Source organism: Lichenostomus cassidix, chromosome 2, assembly GCF_008360975.1.
Source record: "Lichenostomus cassidix isolate B80296 chromosome 2, HeHo_3.0, whole genome shotgun sequence".
Lineage (NCBI taxonomy): Eukaryota > Metazoa > Chordata > Aves > Passeriformes > Meliphagidae > Lichenostomus > Lichenostomus cassidix.
In genome coordinates, this window is record NC_139482.1 from 13003560 (window position 1) to 13018963 (window position 15404).

At 44.0% G+C, this 15404-nt stretch overlaps 1 protein-coding gene across 11 annotated transcripts in view; it reads left to right on the plus strand.

The window, feature by feature from the left end:
- The window catches only part of PARD3 (par-3 family cell polarity regulator), a 441649-nt gene continuing 426245 nt past the window's right edge, over positions 1 to 15404 (plus strand). For 6 of the 11 annotated variants that reach the window (XM_085050354.1, XM_085050355.1, XM_085050363.1 and 3 more), the window contains exon 1: positions 2 to 439. In XM_085050354.1, coding sequence (XP_084906480.1) covers positions 320 to 439 — 120 coding nt within the window. In that variant the 5' untranslated portion in view covers positions 2 to 319. Of the gene's footprint in view, positions 440 to 15404 lie in introns of all 11 variants that reach the window. The other 5 variants (XM_085050362.1, XM_085050357.1, XM_085050358.1 and 2 more) reach the window with 1 other exon arrangement.

Here is a 15404-nt window from a genome sequence, read left to right on the forward strand (position 1 = left end):
GCCCGCCGCCGCTGCGCGCCGGGGCAGGCGCCGAGCAGGTGGCCGCGGGCAGCGCCGCGGCATGTGAGCGGCCCCCGGCCCTCGGGAAGGCAGCACCGGGCCCCCGTCCTGCGCCGCCCTCCCTTCCCCGCGCCTCGCCGGGCCGGCCGCGAAGCCGGGGCGGAGGCAAGGCGCCCGCAGCGGCAGCCCGGCGGCGGCCGGGGGCTGAGCGCCGCGCCCCGCTGGGGGGCGGCCGTGGCGGAGGGCGGAGGGGAAGAGGAGGAGGAGGAGGAAGGCTGCGCGGGGCCGGAGGGACGCGGGAGCCCCCCGGCCGCGCAGGATGAAAGTCACGGTGTGCTTCGGGAGGACGCGGGTGGTCGTGCCCTGCGGGGACGGGAACATGAAAGTTTTCAGCCTGATCCAGCAAGCGGTGACCCGGTACAAGAAGGCGATCGCCAAGGTGAGGGGCGCGGGGAGCGGCGCCCGCGATCAATATGGCGCTTCCCGGAGTGGGGAGGGAAGCGAGGGGGAAAGTCCGGGCTGCCTCGCCGGGGGGAAGGCGGCAGCGGGGCCGGGGGCGGCCGGCGGCGGCGGCAGAGCCCGCGGGGAGCGAGTGCCCGGCGCCGCGGCGGGCAGCGGGGGGCGGGGGGGCTCGGTCCCTCCGCGGCGGCCAGCGCGGCCCCTCCGTGGCTCCCCGCGGGCGCCTGGCGGGCCTCGGCCCTTTGTTCGCCGGTGCCCGGCGGCCCCCGGGGGTGTCGGTGCGGGAGCCGCCCGAACCCGGCCGGCAGGGCAGCGCGGGGGCCGGCGGTGCCGGCTCTGCCCCGGGGCGGGTGGCGGGGCCGAGGCGCCGCGGGCCGGGCGGGAGTCGCCGCGGAGGGCTGGAAATCCAGCTCCAGGCTTCCCGGCCCTCCAGGCCCGGCGGGGAGGGCGGTGCGAGGGGACCCCGCCGCAGGGGCGTCCGGCGGCCCCCCGCGGGCCGCTCCCCGAGCAGGGTGAGGCTCCGAGGGGCCTCAGCAGCGCGGCCGCCCCTGGCCCCTCCGCGCCCGCCCGCCGCGGGGCGAGGCTGCGCGTGTGCGGACGGAGCGCGGTGCCGCGGGGTGCGCGGAGCGCCGGCTCAGCCCCACAGCCGCCCGACGGCCTCCCGCAGCCCCATGTTGAAATCGCTGCCTGTGCGTGTGCAGGCAGTTGTAAAGTTGGCTTCCCCTCCATGGGCAACTTGTTGGGCTTTGGTGTTTTTCCCTTCCTTTTAAATTTTTTTTTCTTTCTCCGTTTCCTCCCTTTCTCCTCTCCCCCATTCCCCCCCTTTCGTACTTTCTTGTTGCAAACTTCTTTCCAGTCATCTGGTTTGTTGGGTAGTATGACCATCGTTGGCTGAGAACTTGAGCAGTGCCCTTCCCCTTTCCTCTGCCTTATCGATCCAAGAAGTTTGAGTGTGCCTTTCCCCCTTAGCCTTTCTTTTACACTTCTGACCCTGGAAGCTTTGCTTTGGCAAATGCAGACTGCCAGGCTGCCCTGAAACATGCAGTGGAAGGAATACTGTGAGTGGTTTATTGGTTGAAGTGATTCCCATGAAAAATTTTAAGATCAGTTTTTTCATACAGAATTCCAGATGCTGGGAGGAGAAAAGTAACCGAGTTTCTCATCACCTCCCCACTGGATTCCTGAAGAACATGGTTTTGAAGCAGGCAAACATATTCTGATTCTGGGTGGAAAAAGAGAAAAATTATTCTCTAGGATATGGCTGTGGCTGCCCATCAGCTGTCATTCATATACAGCGGATGATGCAGATAACAATCTACCTGCATATAGGAGACCTTTATGAAAGTACCTCTCTGGTTAAAGTAAAGCAGTTAACAGTAAAGTGAGGTTTTGTGGAGTGCTGAGTGCCTCGTTGGGCCATTCAGATGAGAAGTGTGTGCAGCATTTGTTCATCAGTGTTACAACATTAATAAAAGTAATTATTTTGCTATGTTTTGTTCCAAAACCGTGGCCTGTGTAACTCCTGTGGCAGTGGACTGCATTCTGGCTTCCAACTAAGTCACATTAAGGGATGGTAGTTGCATTCTGCAGTGTAATGTTAAACCTGGGAGGGATTGAAGTAGTAAGCACAGGAGAAACACATGCCAGTACCAGAAAAAGGTTACATGATTGCAAATATCACTTTAGAAAAGAAGTTACCCACCTGTGGAAGCATGGGAAAAAAATATGTAACTCTTCTTTGAATATGGCCATGTGCTTATTGAAAAGACAGTTTGCAGAGGGGCAGCCAGACTTTGGCTGGTCCCTGGTACCAAAACCCTGTTTATCCTGTGTTAAAATGACACGGTGGTTTTATTTATTAGTATTTATATGGTGGTTATGCTATATGCCACTGGTACGGACTTGAGGTAGCCGCAATTACTGAGATTGTTTCTATTATATGGAAATTCTGTGGTTGAAAACGGTAGCAGTGTCCATGGGCTTTCTCTGAGTGTTTATATGGTCAGTGTCAGACCTTACCTTTAACTTAAATTCACTGCAGATTTTCTGTGGTGATGTTTAGGTAATAAGGAGCTAGATCTCACAGTAAGTAAGTTTTATATGTAGGTGTGTAGTGCTGTTTGCTGTGCTCGCAGTAGAGTAACATAGTAATTTTATGGTTTGGATGCCAGAATTACGCAGATTACTGTCTTTTTGTAGCAGTTAGGTGGTTCCTTTCTGTGGTAGTGTAGGAGATGAGCAAATCTTCACTTCATAAAGAGACAAGAAAGGGAACAAAGTAATCCCTAAACTGAGAGGATTAAAGTATGTGTGCACATATGAACTTTCAGTCAGGCAGCTGGTATCAAGCTGATGGTGAAATCTACTTCACCACCACTGTGCTGTTATGGAAAAAGGCATGTCTGGTGGAAGATTATTCAAGATATTTGAATGAAGTTTATGGTTTTCGTACTTACAGGAAAACCAGCATTTCTCATCCTACAAGAATGTATGTGTCTACTGTATGCAGCAGCTCCTTCAGGAGAACTCCTTGAAGCCTCTGAGAACTGAGTTGTCAGCCCTTCCCAGATTACCTCCTGCTTTGTCACGGTTTCCCGGTTGTGATTTGCAATAAGTGATCTGCAAAGCAGCCCAAAACCATGCTTGTGGAGTGCCAGGACTGAATAACTTCAAAATCTGACCTCAGTGTTCTGGCTTGGTATTATTTAGGTTCAAGAGACATGTTGAGAATGGAAAAAGTACTTGTGGGGAATAATCGACATAATAATACAGTTCTCCTCTCTGTAAAAATTTAGGAGTTCAAAACGTGCAGATAACAGAACTGCAGATAACTGCAGTTAGTTCTGGGTGCTGTGTCTTTGCTTAGGATTCATAAATCTCCAAAAATTAATTATGGACTAACATGTCTACTAAATCTTTGTGTGTGGAATTAGTTATTAATATGATAGGCTGTGTTTAAAGGTTGGTCTGTATAGTGTGCATACATTTTTCTGTTCTTTTGTTCCAAAAGAAGCTTTGTGCCTGAAACATGATGCGTTTTTTCTGCAGGTTGTGTTTGCGGGAAATGAACAAGCAAATGATAAGAGACATTTGAAATGTCCACCTTGTTCAGGGCAAGTGGAGTCAGCAAAATCGATCACGTTTAATGAAACTCAGTTTTCATGGTGGCACGCTAATGGTGCACTTTTGTGTAGCTGGATGGACTGATGCAGCCTCTGGCACAATCTCTGCCTGAGTCTTAAAGGAGTACAGCTTGGGCAGGGGACAGCTGGCTTGAGGAATGGAAGGTGCATTTTCCAAACCCTGCTGGTCAAGGGTTGTGCAGGTTTGGAGGTGGTGTAGTTCGGCTTCCTAGAAATTAATTTAATGATTAAAAACTTGCAAGAAGGTAAGAGTGATTTAAGAGGGAAGGTCAGCCACGCCTGAGTGGCTTAACACTAATGGCAAGAGATGTTGGACTGCACCAAAAGGGAGAAAGCAGACAGGCAGTTGAAATGAAACATGCTTATCAAATATTGAACTAGTGTTAAAAGATGGAAAATAATTACAAAAATGATGGATCAAGAAACTGTGGAAAGGAACTAATTGTGCATCTTGTAACTTGGTTTGATCTAGTTGTAGCCAGAGAAGTTCCTGACTGTTTCTGTTGACTTTTGACTGTCAGCATAATCTTTCTGTGCTTTGTGTTTTTTCGGGGGATACTGTAAACATTTTACCTTTTATCTTATTTTTCATGCAAGGAAAATAAGTGTATAAAAGTAATGGGCATGTATAATTAAAAAAACCAAAATTAATGTGATGTAAATGAGCATGGTAAGCAAGAATATAAAACAAGAAATCACAGATTTGCTGGAGTTGTTCAGTGTCACGTTCATTCCCTAGAGGAATTGTTTGGTCTCCATGATAGTACAGTCTGATGCCCTGCACATCATGAGCTTGTAGTGGTGTTCCTAGACCTTACATATAGACCTCATTTTCTAGTTAAAATAAGTAAATAAACAGTTTTCCTGCTGAATAGAAGTCTCAAGACACCTTTCCCCTCTCACTCACCAAATGCTGTAGGAGATGAAGTTTTGTGGGGTTTTGATGTTGCATGGAACAATACTTGAATTGTTAATTTGAAAACTGCAGTGCACTAATATTTGTGAAAAGAAATTGTAATCTGCTCTGTGATAGCGTCAGAGGGAATTGCTGATAAGAGACCAGAAGTCCAGGAAAGTTGGCAGGAGTGTAAGCAAAGGTACACAGGTGTCAGATGACCATATTCTTGTTTAATTTGTACAATGGGGGCTTAGGCCACCCAGTGCTTAAAGCTCCATCTCTTCGGTAGGTCTGACATTCATCAGCAGGGAATTGTGAGGGGGGAAGGTTGTAGTTTGAGTGAATGTGTGCGTGAAGATTGCTTTTCTTTCTGTTTTTGATTTTATTCCCCCAGTGCCAGCTAATGGGGATTATTTGCTTAAAAGTCAATTCTCAGACAGTCAGTTCTCTGCCAGGTACACGACGGCAGCTTTGATGCAAGTTATGTTCTGTAGAGTAAACAGTTGCAGTTCCTCATGACTGTGTCACTGGGGCATCATTTGTAGATCCTAACACATGGGTGGGTTGGTATGAAAATCTGCTGATTTTACTTGGCCTTTGTATTGTTCTTGGCACATTCCCTCCTCGAGCCTGACCACGAGATTTTTGCCACGGGCTTAAATGGGTCTGCCACAATGCCCATTCAGAGACCCTTTGGAAATACTCAAGGGCAGTAGTGGCGAAATTTAGCATTAAAGAGATTTAAAGATTTTTGCATGTGTTTTTTTCTGTTGGTGGTTTTTTTAAATTTGGATTTAGTTTTGATGTATGTGCAAATCGCAAGCCTTTTTTAAGTAGAAAGAAATCTTATGGGCTATTTGCAGAATGTGTGGGAATCCTCTCAACCCCAAAAAAGAACCAAAATGCCAAAAAAATCCCTGTCACCCCTGCTGCTCGGTTGGCTGTCAGTTTACTTCTAGCTGACACGCCCAGGATGATGTTTCTGGCCTCTGCATTTGGTATTGGCTGGGCAGTGTTTCAGTGATTTACCTGGGGTCAGCCAGGATTCCGTGGGGCTCCTGGCAGTATTCTCAAGCTGGCTCTTGACCTCCTTGCTGATGCTGGGCTCCCAACAGCGGCAGTGAAAGCCAGCTGATGGGTAAACGTCATTCTGCTGAGGCTTGGTGAGCAGCAGTGGAGAGATGCTAATTTGAGGAAGATAAGTACTGAAATGGGTCACGACTGCTTCATGTTTAGAAAGCTGCTGTGTGATCCTGCAGGTTTGGTGCTGGTAATGCGAGGCTATTGTGATTAATTCCCTCCGCTCATTATGGAAAACTTTCTTTTAACCTCTTCTCTCCAACTCCCTCTGTGTTTTCAGCCAAATCAATGTTTTATTTGTAAATACAGGTGACTGTTGGACATAGAAAGAGAAATTGCCGGTGAAGGTGGAAATGAACCTTTGGAGCAAATGTGGCAGTAGCTGCAGAGGTCCTTTGCATGAGGACTTGGCTGTACAGCAGGACTGTGCCCCAGGGGACCTGTGGCTTGCGAGGCAGGGAGCTGCACAAGCCCTGCCGTGCCCTCCCTGCCAGGTCTTGCCTGTGTTCAGCCATGCGTGGAACGAGGGAGGAGGCTTGTCTTAGGAAGGCCTGAGAGCCACGCTGGGGCTGCACCCCTGTGATTTGAGCAAGCAGGCACTTGGGATTATTCAGAGCTAATAAAGAGGACTCAATTCTGTAGCGTTTACAAAGAGGGGCTTGGGAAGTGGACAAGTGTGTAAGCCCTTCGACTTTGAAGGTGCTTTAGGCAGAGGATGTGTGTGGTGCTGCTGAGGCTGGCTGGTGTGAGCAGCACCTATCTCCGGCTGGACAGGATGCATCATGGCTTTCAGTTTGGCATTATGTGGTTTCTCAGTGTTTCACTGTTGCTTAACAGTGATCAAAGTGAAGTGTGTGTTGGTGGAAGAGTGGCTTGAGAGTGATTTCCCTTTGAGCAAAGCACCATTCAGCTGCTGAGCAATTCCTGTAGCTCTGAGGTGAAGACTGTGGAGGAGCCTGTGAAAGTGCTCAGCGTGTTTGGGGAATGGTTCCTGGAGGCAATCTGGGGTTTAGGGAGTTGCCAGCCTTTCTTCTTCTGGGCGATAGCCTTCCACCAGTGGAAAGCATCTGATTCTCATAGCTTTTTGCAATTTAACTTTGGTTATAACAGTCACAGATGTTTTAGTTCTGTTACAAAAACACCACTGGAAGTAACACTTTCTCAGTTGTACCAGACTATGACATCTTTTGGTCGTGGCACATTTAATCTGGTAAAATCAGATGGGGTGAATGGGGGAGAAATGTTGGTGATCTTAGTTACACAGAATACGGTTCATGTAGCTTTAAAACAATTTCCTGGTTCTTCAAAGGAAAACAAACCTTTTCATCCAAATATAAATTGAATGGATAAAACATGCAACAATGCTGAACCAGTGCTTATGTATATTGAAAATAAAGTGGAATTCTTCTAACATCAATCCAGAATATAGCACAGATGTTCTCACTCAGAAATATTTTCTGAGCAGTAAGAAAATAAAAAGTGAAGCAAAAAGTATTAAAAAATTCTGCAAGATACTTTAGGGCATCTCTGCTTTATTTTTTTCCCCTCCTTTTTAATATACATTATATATTTTCTTTGTTTCTTTGAGGTCATTTTGATGTAATACTCAGCAAGTCTGGTACTGGGAAATAGATAAAAAAGCACCAAAAACCAAACTGCCTTTGAGCTAAGTTACATAATCCAGCGAGGCTGTTTAAAAAACTGAGAAAGTGAAAAAAGAGAACAGCAGCACAGACATACATAATACATCTCAAAATGACTAATATTACTAGTGAATGAGAAATGAGTCAAATTTTAAATTGGGAAAAATAATTTTAAATTAACAGCAAATATTAAGGCTGTTTTGTTTTTGAGATAATCACACTACTTTTACTTGTTACAGTACCTCAACAATGTCAGGGGTTTGTTCCTATGGGTATCCCTAGTTATTTTCTTAAATTGGTCCCAGGTATTTGTTAAATTGGAAATAGTTTTAATAACTGTTTTGCTGCAGTATTTGTTTTTTGTTTTGTGGTGTTTTTTATTTTCCTTAAATCTGGTAGCAGGTCCTTGATAGTAATTTATTTTCTGCTTCAGTTCCCTGTGGAAAAGTGATGCACATTCATCACCTGTTTAGTCCAAAGCAAAAGGAGAATGCATTCCTACTTTCCTACTGAATCTCTTGGACTGCATCCCATGCCCTACATCTCAGGGCTGGGGTCGCTGGTGTGGGGGAAGAGGAATGAAGACCAGAAGAGTTTTTGTGCAAGGGGGTGATCCTTGCTGCCCGAGAGCAGAGATGAGCATCCCCTGGAGCTGGGCCCTGGGATGTTGCTGTTTTCCTGTCAGAGACCATGCTCTGGTGCTGGAGAAGTTGTCTGCTGTTGCCTCCTGGATCGTTGTGCCTCCAGCTTGTGAGGATTTCCGTGGTCACAGAAACAGGGCTGGCAGAAGGGAAATGACTGTGGGGAGAAGGATCGTCTTCCAGAGGGGTCGAAAAAAGGGTGGGATGTCCTTGGAGTTTGGTGAAAGAAAATGCTTTTGAGGTAATGATAGACAGATAGCTATGACTCCTGGTGCCTTTTTTTTTTCCCCATGAGAGGGAAATGGGAGTTTGCATCAAAGCAAGACACTAATGCAGTAAATTAACTACAGACAAACAGAAAGCACCAAAGATGGGAAGAAATGGGTTAACTTGGTGCCCTGGTGACAAGTGGTCCGTTTAGCAAGAGGATGAAAAATTGACCTCAGTGTCCCAACAGATGTCACCCAAAAGGCTTTATTTTTAAAATAAACCTGTGGAATGTATTATAGGAAGCTTTTCTTTCTGGGCAATAAGCTTAGTGAAAGTAGCGTATCCCTGATTTGGTAGGGAAAATAGACACTGTTTTGGAAAACCAATGTCACATTTTTGGCCATACTTTCCACATTCTCTCATGCTCAGCATGCTGCTGATGCAGTGAAATGATGAATTTGTTGCAGGAGGAGCAAGCTGGTATATCATTAGCAGTTTTCTTTTTCAGTGGCAACATTTATAGGATTTTTTTTTCCTGGTGTGCATGTCTTTACAGACTCAGAATAACAATTTACAATGTTTCTGGTGTTGATGATGTATTACTAGAAAAAATAATTACGTGGGTATAAAGCGTTTTACATAGAGATAGAACTTCTGGGAGTGCCTGTATGTTTGTGTGTGCACCCACTTAGGTGTTTTCATTTGTTTGAAGAAACGTAGCCACACTTACTAAATGGAAAAGTAGTTTCACCTTACCCCATCTTTTTTGCATGTGCTTTCAAAGTTGTTGAGTTACTCTATCTTCCCCCTAGGCAAAGGCCACATAATGGTTTTTTCTCTTCTGTTAAATGTCAGAAGCAATATCTTACTTGTGAGAACCTTGCAGCGATACACCTCTTTGCACATATAATGAGAAGAAAAACTTTGTTCCAAGTTCTTGGAGTCCTGAACAGGAAGGAGCAGAATTCAATAACTATCGGAGAAATTACTTCTGGGGATGCTGGAGTGTCTCTGAGATCACGCAGCTGAGAGTTTTGTTGCTATAACAACTTAAATGACAGTTGAAAAACCCCAATAAATTGGAATCTTCAGAACCTTCTTCTTCTTTAATAAGCTGCTAAGTGAAATAACAAAGCTTGATTTAATTTGACATCTGCAAGAACCTGTTGGACCAAATGTTGAGTTAAGTGTGCATTTGTTTGTGCTGTCAGTTTTCCCCTCTGCCTTCCTGTGAGGATTCTGTGCCTGCAGCTGGGAGCACCAGAAAAGCAGCCAGCAAGGCTACCAGGTACCAAAAGAAGAACATTTCTTGTTCATCATATTCCTGATGAGCAAGCTCTGGTATCAGCAGCATGTTCAGCCTGAAGAGGGAAGGGATTTTACTCACCTTGAGTTTGTCTCTGGCAGCAGCAGGCTGCTGCAGGACTTGCTAGCCTGAAGTGTTAGGCTTTGCTAAAAGTTAAAAAGTATTGTGCAATTTGGAGAGTATTATAGTAGTAAGAGAGTAGTCATCTCTATACAGCTCGCTTATTCTGCTGGGTGTTTTTGGTTTTTATTCTAGAGATGGGTGCTGGCTAAGGGAAGTAATGCTGCTGCTTTTGGAGGGAGATGAGGGCAAGTAGCCCAGCAATGGCTCTGCTGGAGCAGGGCAGCCTGCTTTGCAGGGCTCCTGCGAGGTGTGTGTGTGTGTGTGAGGGGGCTCAGCAGGCAGCAGCAGGTCGGGTTTGGATCGAGGGGAGGGTGTGCCCCGAATGAATCGGTAAATGCTGACAGAGCTGCTGTTTGTGTTGTGGCACTGCAGAAACGAGATGGCTGGGGATGGGGGAAAGGAAAAGACACAGCACAAGAGACTCCTCTGCCCTCACTCAGTCAGACTGAGAGCCCTGTCTTCTGGGCATGGTGCGAGTTTTTTCTTAACATCAGCTTTAATTGCTCTTTCTAGTTTTTCTTCAAATGAAAAACAGGACAAATAAATGTGGTCAGTAATAGTTCTGGAAAATTTGAAGTCTGAACTAAGAAATATCAAGAAAAAGTGGAATGGCTGAAATAAAGCAGAATTTTTAAATTCAGAATATGTGTTAGCATAGGCTCTGTGCTGTAAAAAGGCCAATGAATGTGGTTTTAAATGTCTATATCTGTATGTGAAGTATGTGTATGTTTAAGTGCTGCCATTTGAAGAGAAAACCTTCTATATTTTCTAGAATTAACTAACTTGGTCTTAAAAGCAAGTGTTATGCTCTGTATGTAGAACAGTATATTTAACTTGTGGTTATGTTAGGCAATGGAGTAGTTTTCTCACCCTGCACCCAGTGATCACTCAGGAACACAATGCTTTGGAAACTAAACCCAGATGTTAATGTGTGTGGTGTGTGAAATGTTACTGTAATCAGTGTCTTATAAATCTCCTCTATTAGTATAGTTGTTTGAAGTAAATTCCTTATGTTTTTTGTGACTTTGGCATTGCCATAAAATAGCTGTTGTTAGCTTGAAGCCCCTGGTAGCCACAGGTAATGAGTATCCTGTATTGTATCTTTTGGTGTTTATAAAATATTTAGCTGAAAAGGCTCCTGGTCCTCACCCTGTCTCTGTGGAGGTAAGAAGTTTCTTTTGCTGGTGAAATTCCCCAGCTGAGGAATGAAAGCAGCAGCGAAGGGGAGCTAGCTTGTATGAAAAGCTAATTTGTGCTGAGTTAAATATTCGTTTGATATTTGAACATGAGGTAATTAGCTTGAATGTACTGCTGTTTACCTTGTAGCATCTGGAAAAGTCTAAATAATCTGCTGAAGGGAACTGTATCCTAAATCTATTTCCAAAATATTTTTTTTACAATAATATATTTCAGACTTGACTAAATCTGCTTTTTATGGTGGTGTTTTCCCAGTGGCCAGTGACCTGTGGGAGAAATGCTGAGCTAAATCGTTGAGGAAAGGTTTGGGCCATGCCCTAGTGTTGTCCTGTGAGCTGTTCAGGGTGATCAGATAGAACCACGTCATTGTCCCCTTTCTAAAAATGCTGTCAAGATGGGCCTGTAAATGCTTATGCATGCATGCTACTCTTCTTAATTAAAAAGAAAGTTCCAGTATTTACCATAGCCATCCACTGTACTTGAGTCCAATTTGTATGAAATGGTCTATTTTATTCTAAATGACCTCCATTTCATAGTTCAGCACTTGCTTGGTCTCATATCAGAACAAAACAAAAATAAGGCTTTTTTAATTTGCTTTATGTGAAAGTTATTAAACTATTTGGAATCTGTAAATCATAGTAGCTAGTTCTGTAAAATATATGTCTTGTTTTCACAGAATCATAGAGTGGTTTGGGTTGAAAGGGACTTTAAAGATCACCTAGTTCCAATCACCTTGTCACGGGCAGGGACACCTTCCATTACTCAGGTTACTCAAAGCCTGATGCTCCTTGGCCTCGAACACTTCCAGGGACGAAGCACCCACAGCTCTGGGCAACAGACAAGTTGCAGATTTTATGGGTTTTATGGGTGGGCTGTGTTACCCTTTATAAGACCATGTATTATGTCTGTGATTAGACAGTGTGTAAAGGCTGCTTTAACTCTAGCAGCCTTCACAAGTTGCTTCTGATTCAGAGCACCAGTGTTTTGTTGCCTTCTGAAAGACTTTGTTTCCAAAGGTTGGTGGATGCCAGAGACATCGTGAATAAAGAGAATTAATACACAATAAGTACACCTTTTTTTCTTGATCACTTCTGGGGATTAAAGTTGTGTGTGATACTGAAATAAGAACTAATAGTTTTCCTGTAATTAGTTAGTGTTTTAGAAACATGCTGTTTTTCATCCAGAATTTTCCTGTCAGTGTTTTCAAAAGGTGTGTTGTTCCTTCTGAACTTAAGTGTGGAGTGTGATAATTCACTTTGTGTTTTGTGTTGCTCTTCAGTGCAAGCTAGAAGCTGAGATAGGAAGCAGAGATCTTAACTCAGTTTATAATCAACAGCCCTTTGTAACCTGCCTTTCACCTGACGGGCTGCTTGGGAAGCCAGCCTTTGGGGGAAGACCACATGGCTTTGGATTTGTACACTGTGCCTAGATGCAATAAATAAGAGTCGATTCTTTGCAATTGCAAACTGTGCATTTCTCAGCATGATCAGCAAATCTGCAATTGCAAATTGTGCATTTCTCAGCACGAACAGCAAATCGGAGCCAGCCTGGTGCTGCTCACTTGCTTTGCCGTGAGGGACGGGCTGTAAAATCAAACACTGAGCTCAAAGATGCCAAGGTCTATCTGTTTTAGCTTTGTGGCTCCCCTCTCCCTCTCTCTAAATAAGTAGGACTACAAATACAGCATGATATGTAAAAGCAAAGCTGTGGAGTCCTGCCCCCCACTGCTTGAATCTTTATATATAGTTCGTTCTGCAGATCAGACTGTCACACCTGCTACCAGCCTCCTTCAGAGAGCAGATTGCAGCCTTGCAATTTAAGTGCTCCTGACATATGTTGGTGATACACCAGCAGCAGGACAAGGCTTTTAGAGTTGATAGGCTCTGCTGGTTTGAGAATGTTGTTAAATGGACAAGGGAGAAACAAAATAGCAGAGTAATTTTGAAAAAAATGTAAAGTATATATGCAGAAGGATACAGTGAACTAATAAAATTTGCTACTTAGTATTTTTTTAAAGCATGGATTTTAATACATGTTATGATTGGTGTAGAACTCCACTAATAACACTTACCCCTTGGTGTCATGCCTTACACTGTTGCCCTGGTCATTGCCACGGTGTTGAATTTCCACATCTGTATCCAGACTCAATGGTACTGGGTTGCACTTGCTGTGTTACATGCAGGCACAAGCTCTGTTACTGCAAGGCAAGCAGAGGCTCTGATTTGCTTCGTGGTTGGGCTGCTATGGTGTATTCATACAGTAGATAAATAGTTTTTATAACTTTCTTTCATTATAGAATGAACTACTTCAAATTGCCTTAGTTTTTAACACGGAGGTAAGGTTATGCATACAGGTCGTGCATGTTGTTCGAAAAGACCGAACATTTTGTGTCCCTATACAGTTAAAAGATTCACTAAATCAGCTCTAATTCAGAAGTCAGAGTGTCTTCAGCGAAGTTTAATGTGGCTTCAGTACTATATTGTAAAAAATTGGGAGGTACTCTTTTGTGAAAATTATTGCTTATTCCATTTTAGCAAGTTTCCTAGTGTGCAGGAGCCTGAGTTATAGAAAGAGGTACATGTAGAAATGAACAGGAAGGACTAAAAGTGTTGTGGTTCAGATTTAGGAAACAGTTACAGTGTCTCTCTGTTCCTTTCAGAAGCATTGGCTGAATCTTGTGGTGAAGATACAGGAAATAATCTGGTTAGTTTTGCTTCCCTGATTCTGTGATTTGAGAAGGAAAATGTATGTATCAATCCCCTGCTTCTTCAGGTGTAAAAGAGGGGCACAGAGTAGAAATGGGCTCCTTTTTGTCACTGCTTTCCCAACGCAGCCCTGCATTAACTGGGAAGTTGTGTAGGTTTATTCCAAACACAGATGGAGTATGGGATTGCTCACCTGGGAGCAGCATTTTGTATTCCCGTGGCTCATTCTCGGCAAGGACCTCATTAACTGCATTTCACAACAGTATAATGTTAATTGCAGCAAGTGAGTACTGGCATAAAGTCCTTCTGTGGTTTTTCCCTGCATCTTTCTTTGACCTTAGGAAAGAGAAAAGTACTTTGCTGCACTGGTTGCCTGTGCTGCAGCAAAGCTGGGGGCTACCCATCAGTTATAACAGCATGCAACACCCAAACTACTTGCAAGGAGATGGCTGTTCAGTACCTACTCATCTTAAAAGGGCAGTTTCCTTCTTTGCTTTGCCACCTTCACCCTTCAAAAACAAACGGCAAACAAATGTCATGGCATGAGATTGGCAAGTATGGATTTATCCCCACAGAGTGCATAGAGAAAGAAGGCACAAGAGGTCACTGGCTGATCCAGGACCACACAAGCAGTTTGGAACCAAGCTGGAAATAATGTGCTGGCCTGATGACTCCTTAATTGCATGACTGTCTTTTCCCTTTAGTAAGGATGTGGTAAAATATTGCTGTATTTAGTCCTCCTCCTCTCCTGTAGCTCAGCCTCCATATGAAAAGACACACTGTGCTTCACCAAGCTGAAAAGAGAGTAGCTTGTGGTAATTGGCTGTTGAAAAGAAAGTCTCTTCGTCTTAGAAAAGTTTGGAGTTTGTCATGTTAAACTTAATAATGTCTGTTTCTTTTGTAATCTTTTTTGAACTTACTCATACTGCAATTGAAACTTCTAGTAATCTGTCCTTGGCAGTGTAGGGTGCTGATTCTAGCATTGTTTAGGTATTTATAACTTACAATGAAAGTAAAGGAAATGCTTATGCTTGACTTCAGTATAGCTATCTAAAGGGATTTATGAACAGTGATTTTTTTTGGCAAGTGACACACTGAAACCAGAGACGATCTGTTAGTGATGTATTTGGTTTAAGTATGAGAAAATTGGAGAAGGGAGAATATTAATCCAAGATAGTAGAATTCAAATCTGTTTTTCAATTCTTTTTTCCTCAATAAAGTTCTGTAATACTCTCCTAATACAGTAGTGTTGTAAATGAGGTGGACATGGCCGAAAAATCAGAGGTCATTGGGAAGTGCTCTAGTAGTGTTCAGCTGATGCTGGTAAGAAAGAACTGTCTTCATGCTTATGCTTTTTTTTTTTTAAGATTGATTGGGTTAATTGCCTTAGTCTCAGCTTGTAGACTGCTGTGTTACAGATGCTGATTTAAAAGGAACTTAATCTACCAAAACTTTTTAATCCCTTCTGCACACAGTGCTGAAGAAAGCATGTTTTCCCGTTGTTAGGTGTGTTTGTGATTATAATGTCATATTCAGCATCTCTGTATTAGAAATAAGGAGATGTGCAGGGCTGCAGTAGGACCAGAGACAGCAAACAGGAGTGCTTGCTGTAGTACAAATTGAATAGTAATAATAATACTAAACCCTGAAAACTGGGGCTTTGCAAATTGTGATTCCAGCCTAAACCAGTTCTTTTAGAATGATTGGTTTGAATATAGCAAGTAGTTTGGCTTTTGTGTTTTAAAAAGCATGCTATAGCATAACTGCCATTTATTAGTACTGCTTTTGTTGAAGCCTTCAGGTTTTATTAACAGCTGTAATAGTCATTGTGTTACCTCCAGCATTCTGCAGAAATGTGGCTGGTGGACTACACAAATTGGGGGAATTTACAAAATAATTTTAGATGACATTATAACTGTTGTTTATCTTTTACCTCTAGAATCTGTGTTTTCAAGTGACTCTGTGCAGCTTTGATAAACATGCTGTTATTAGGCACAGA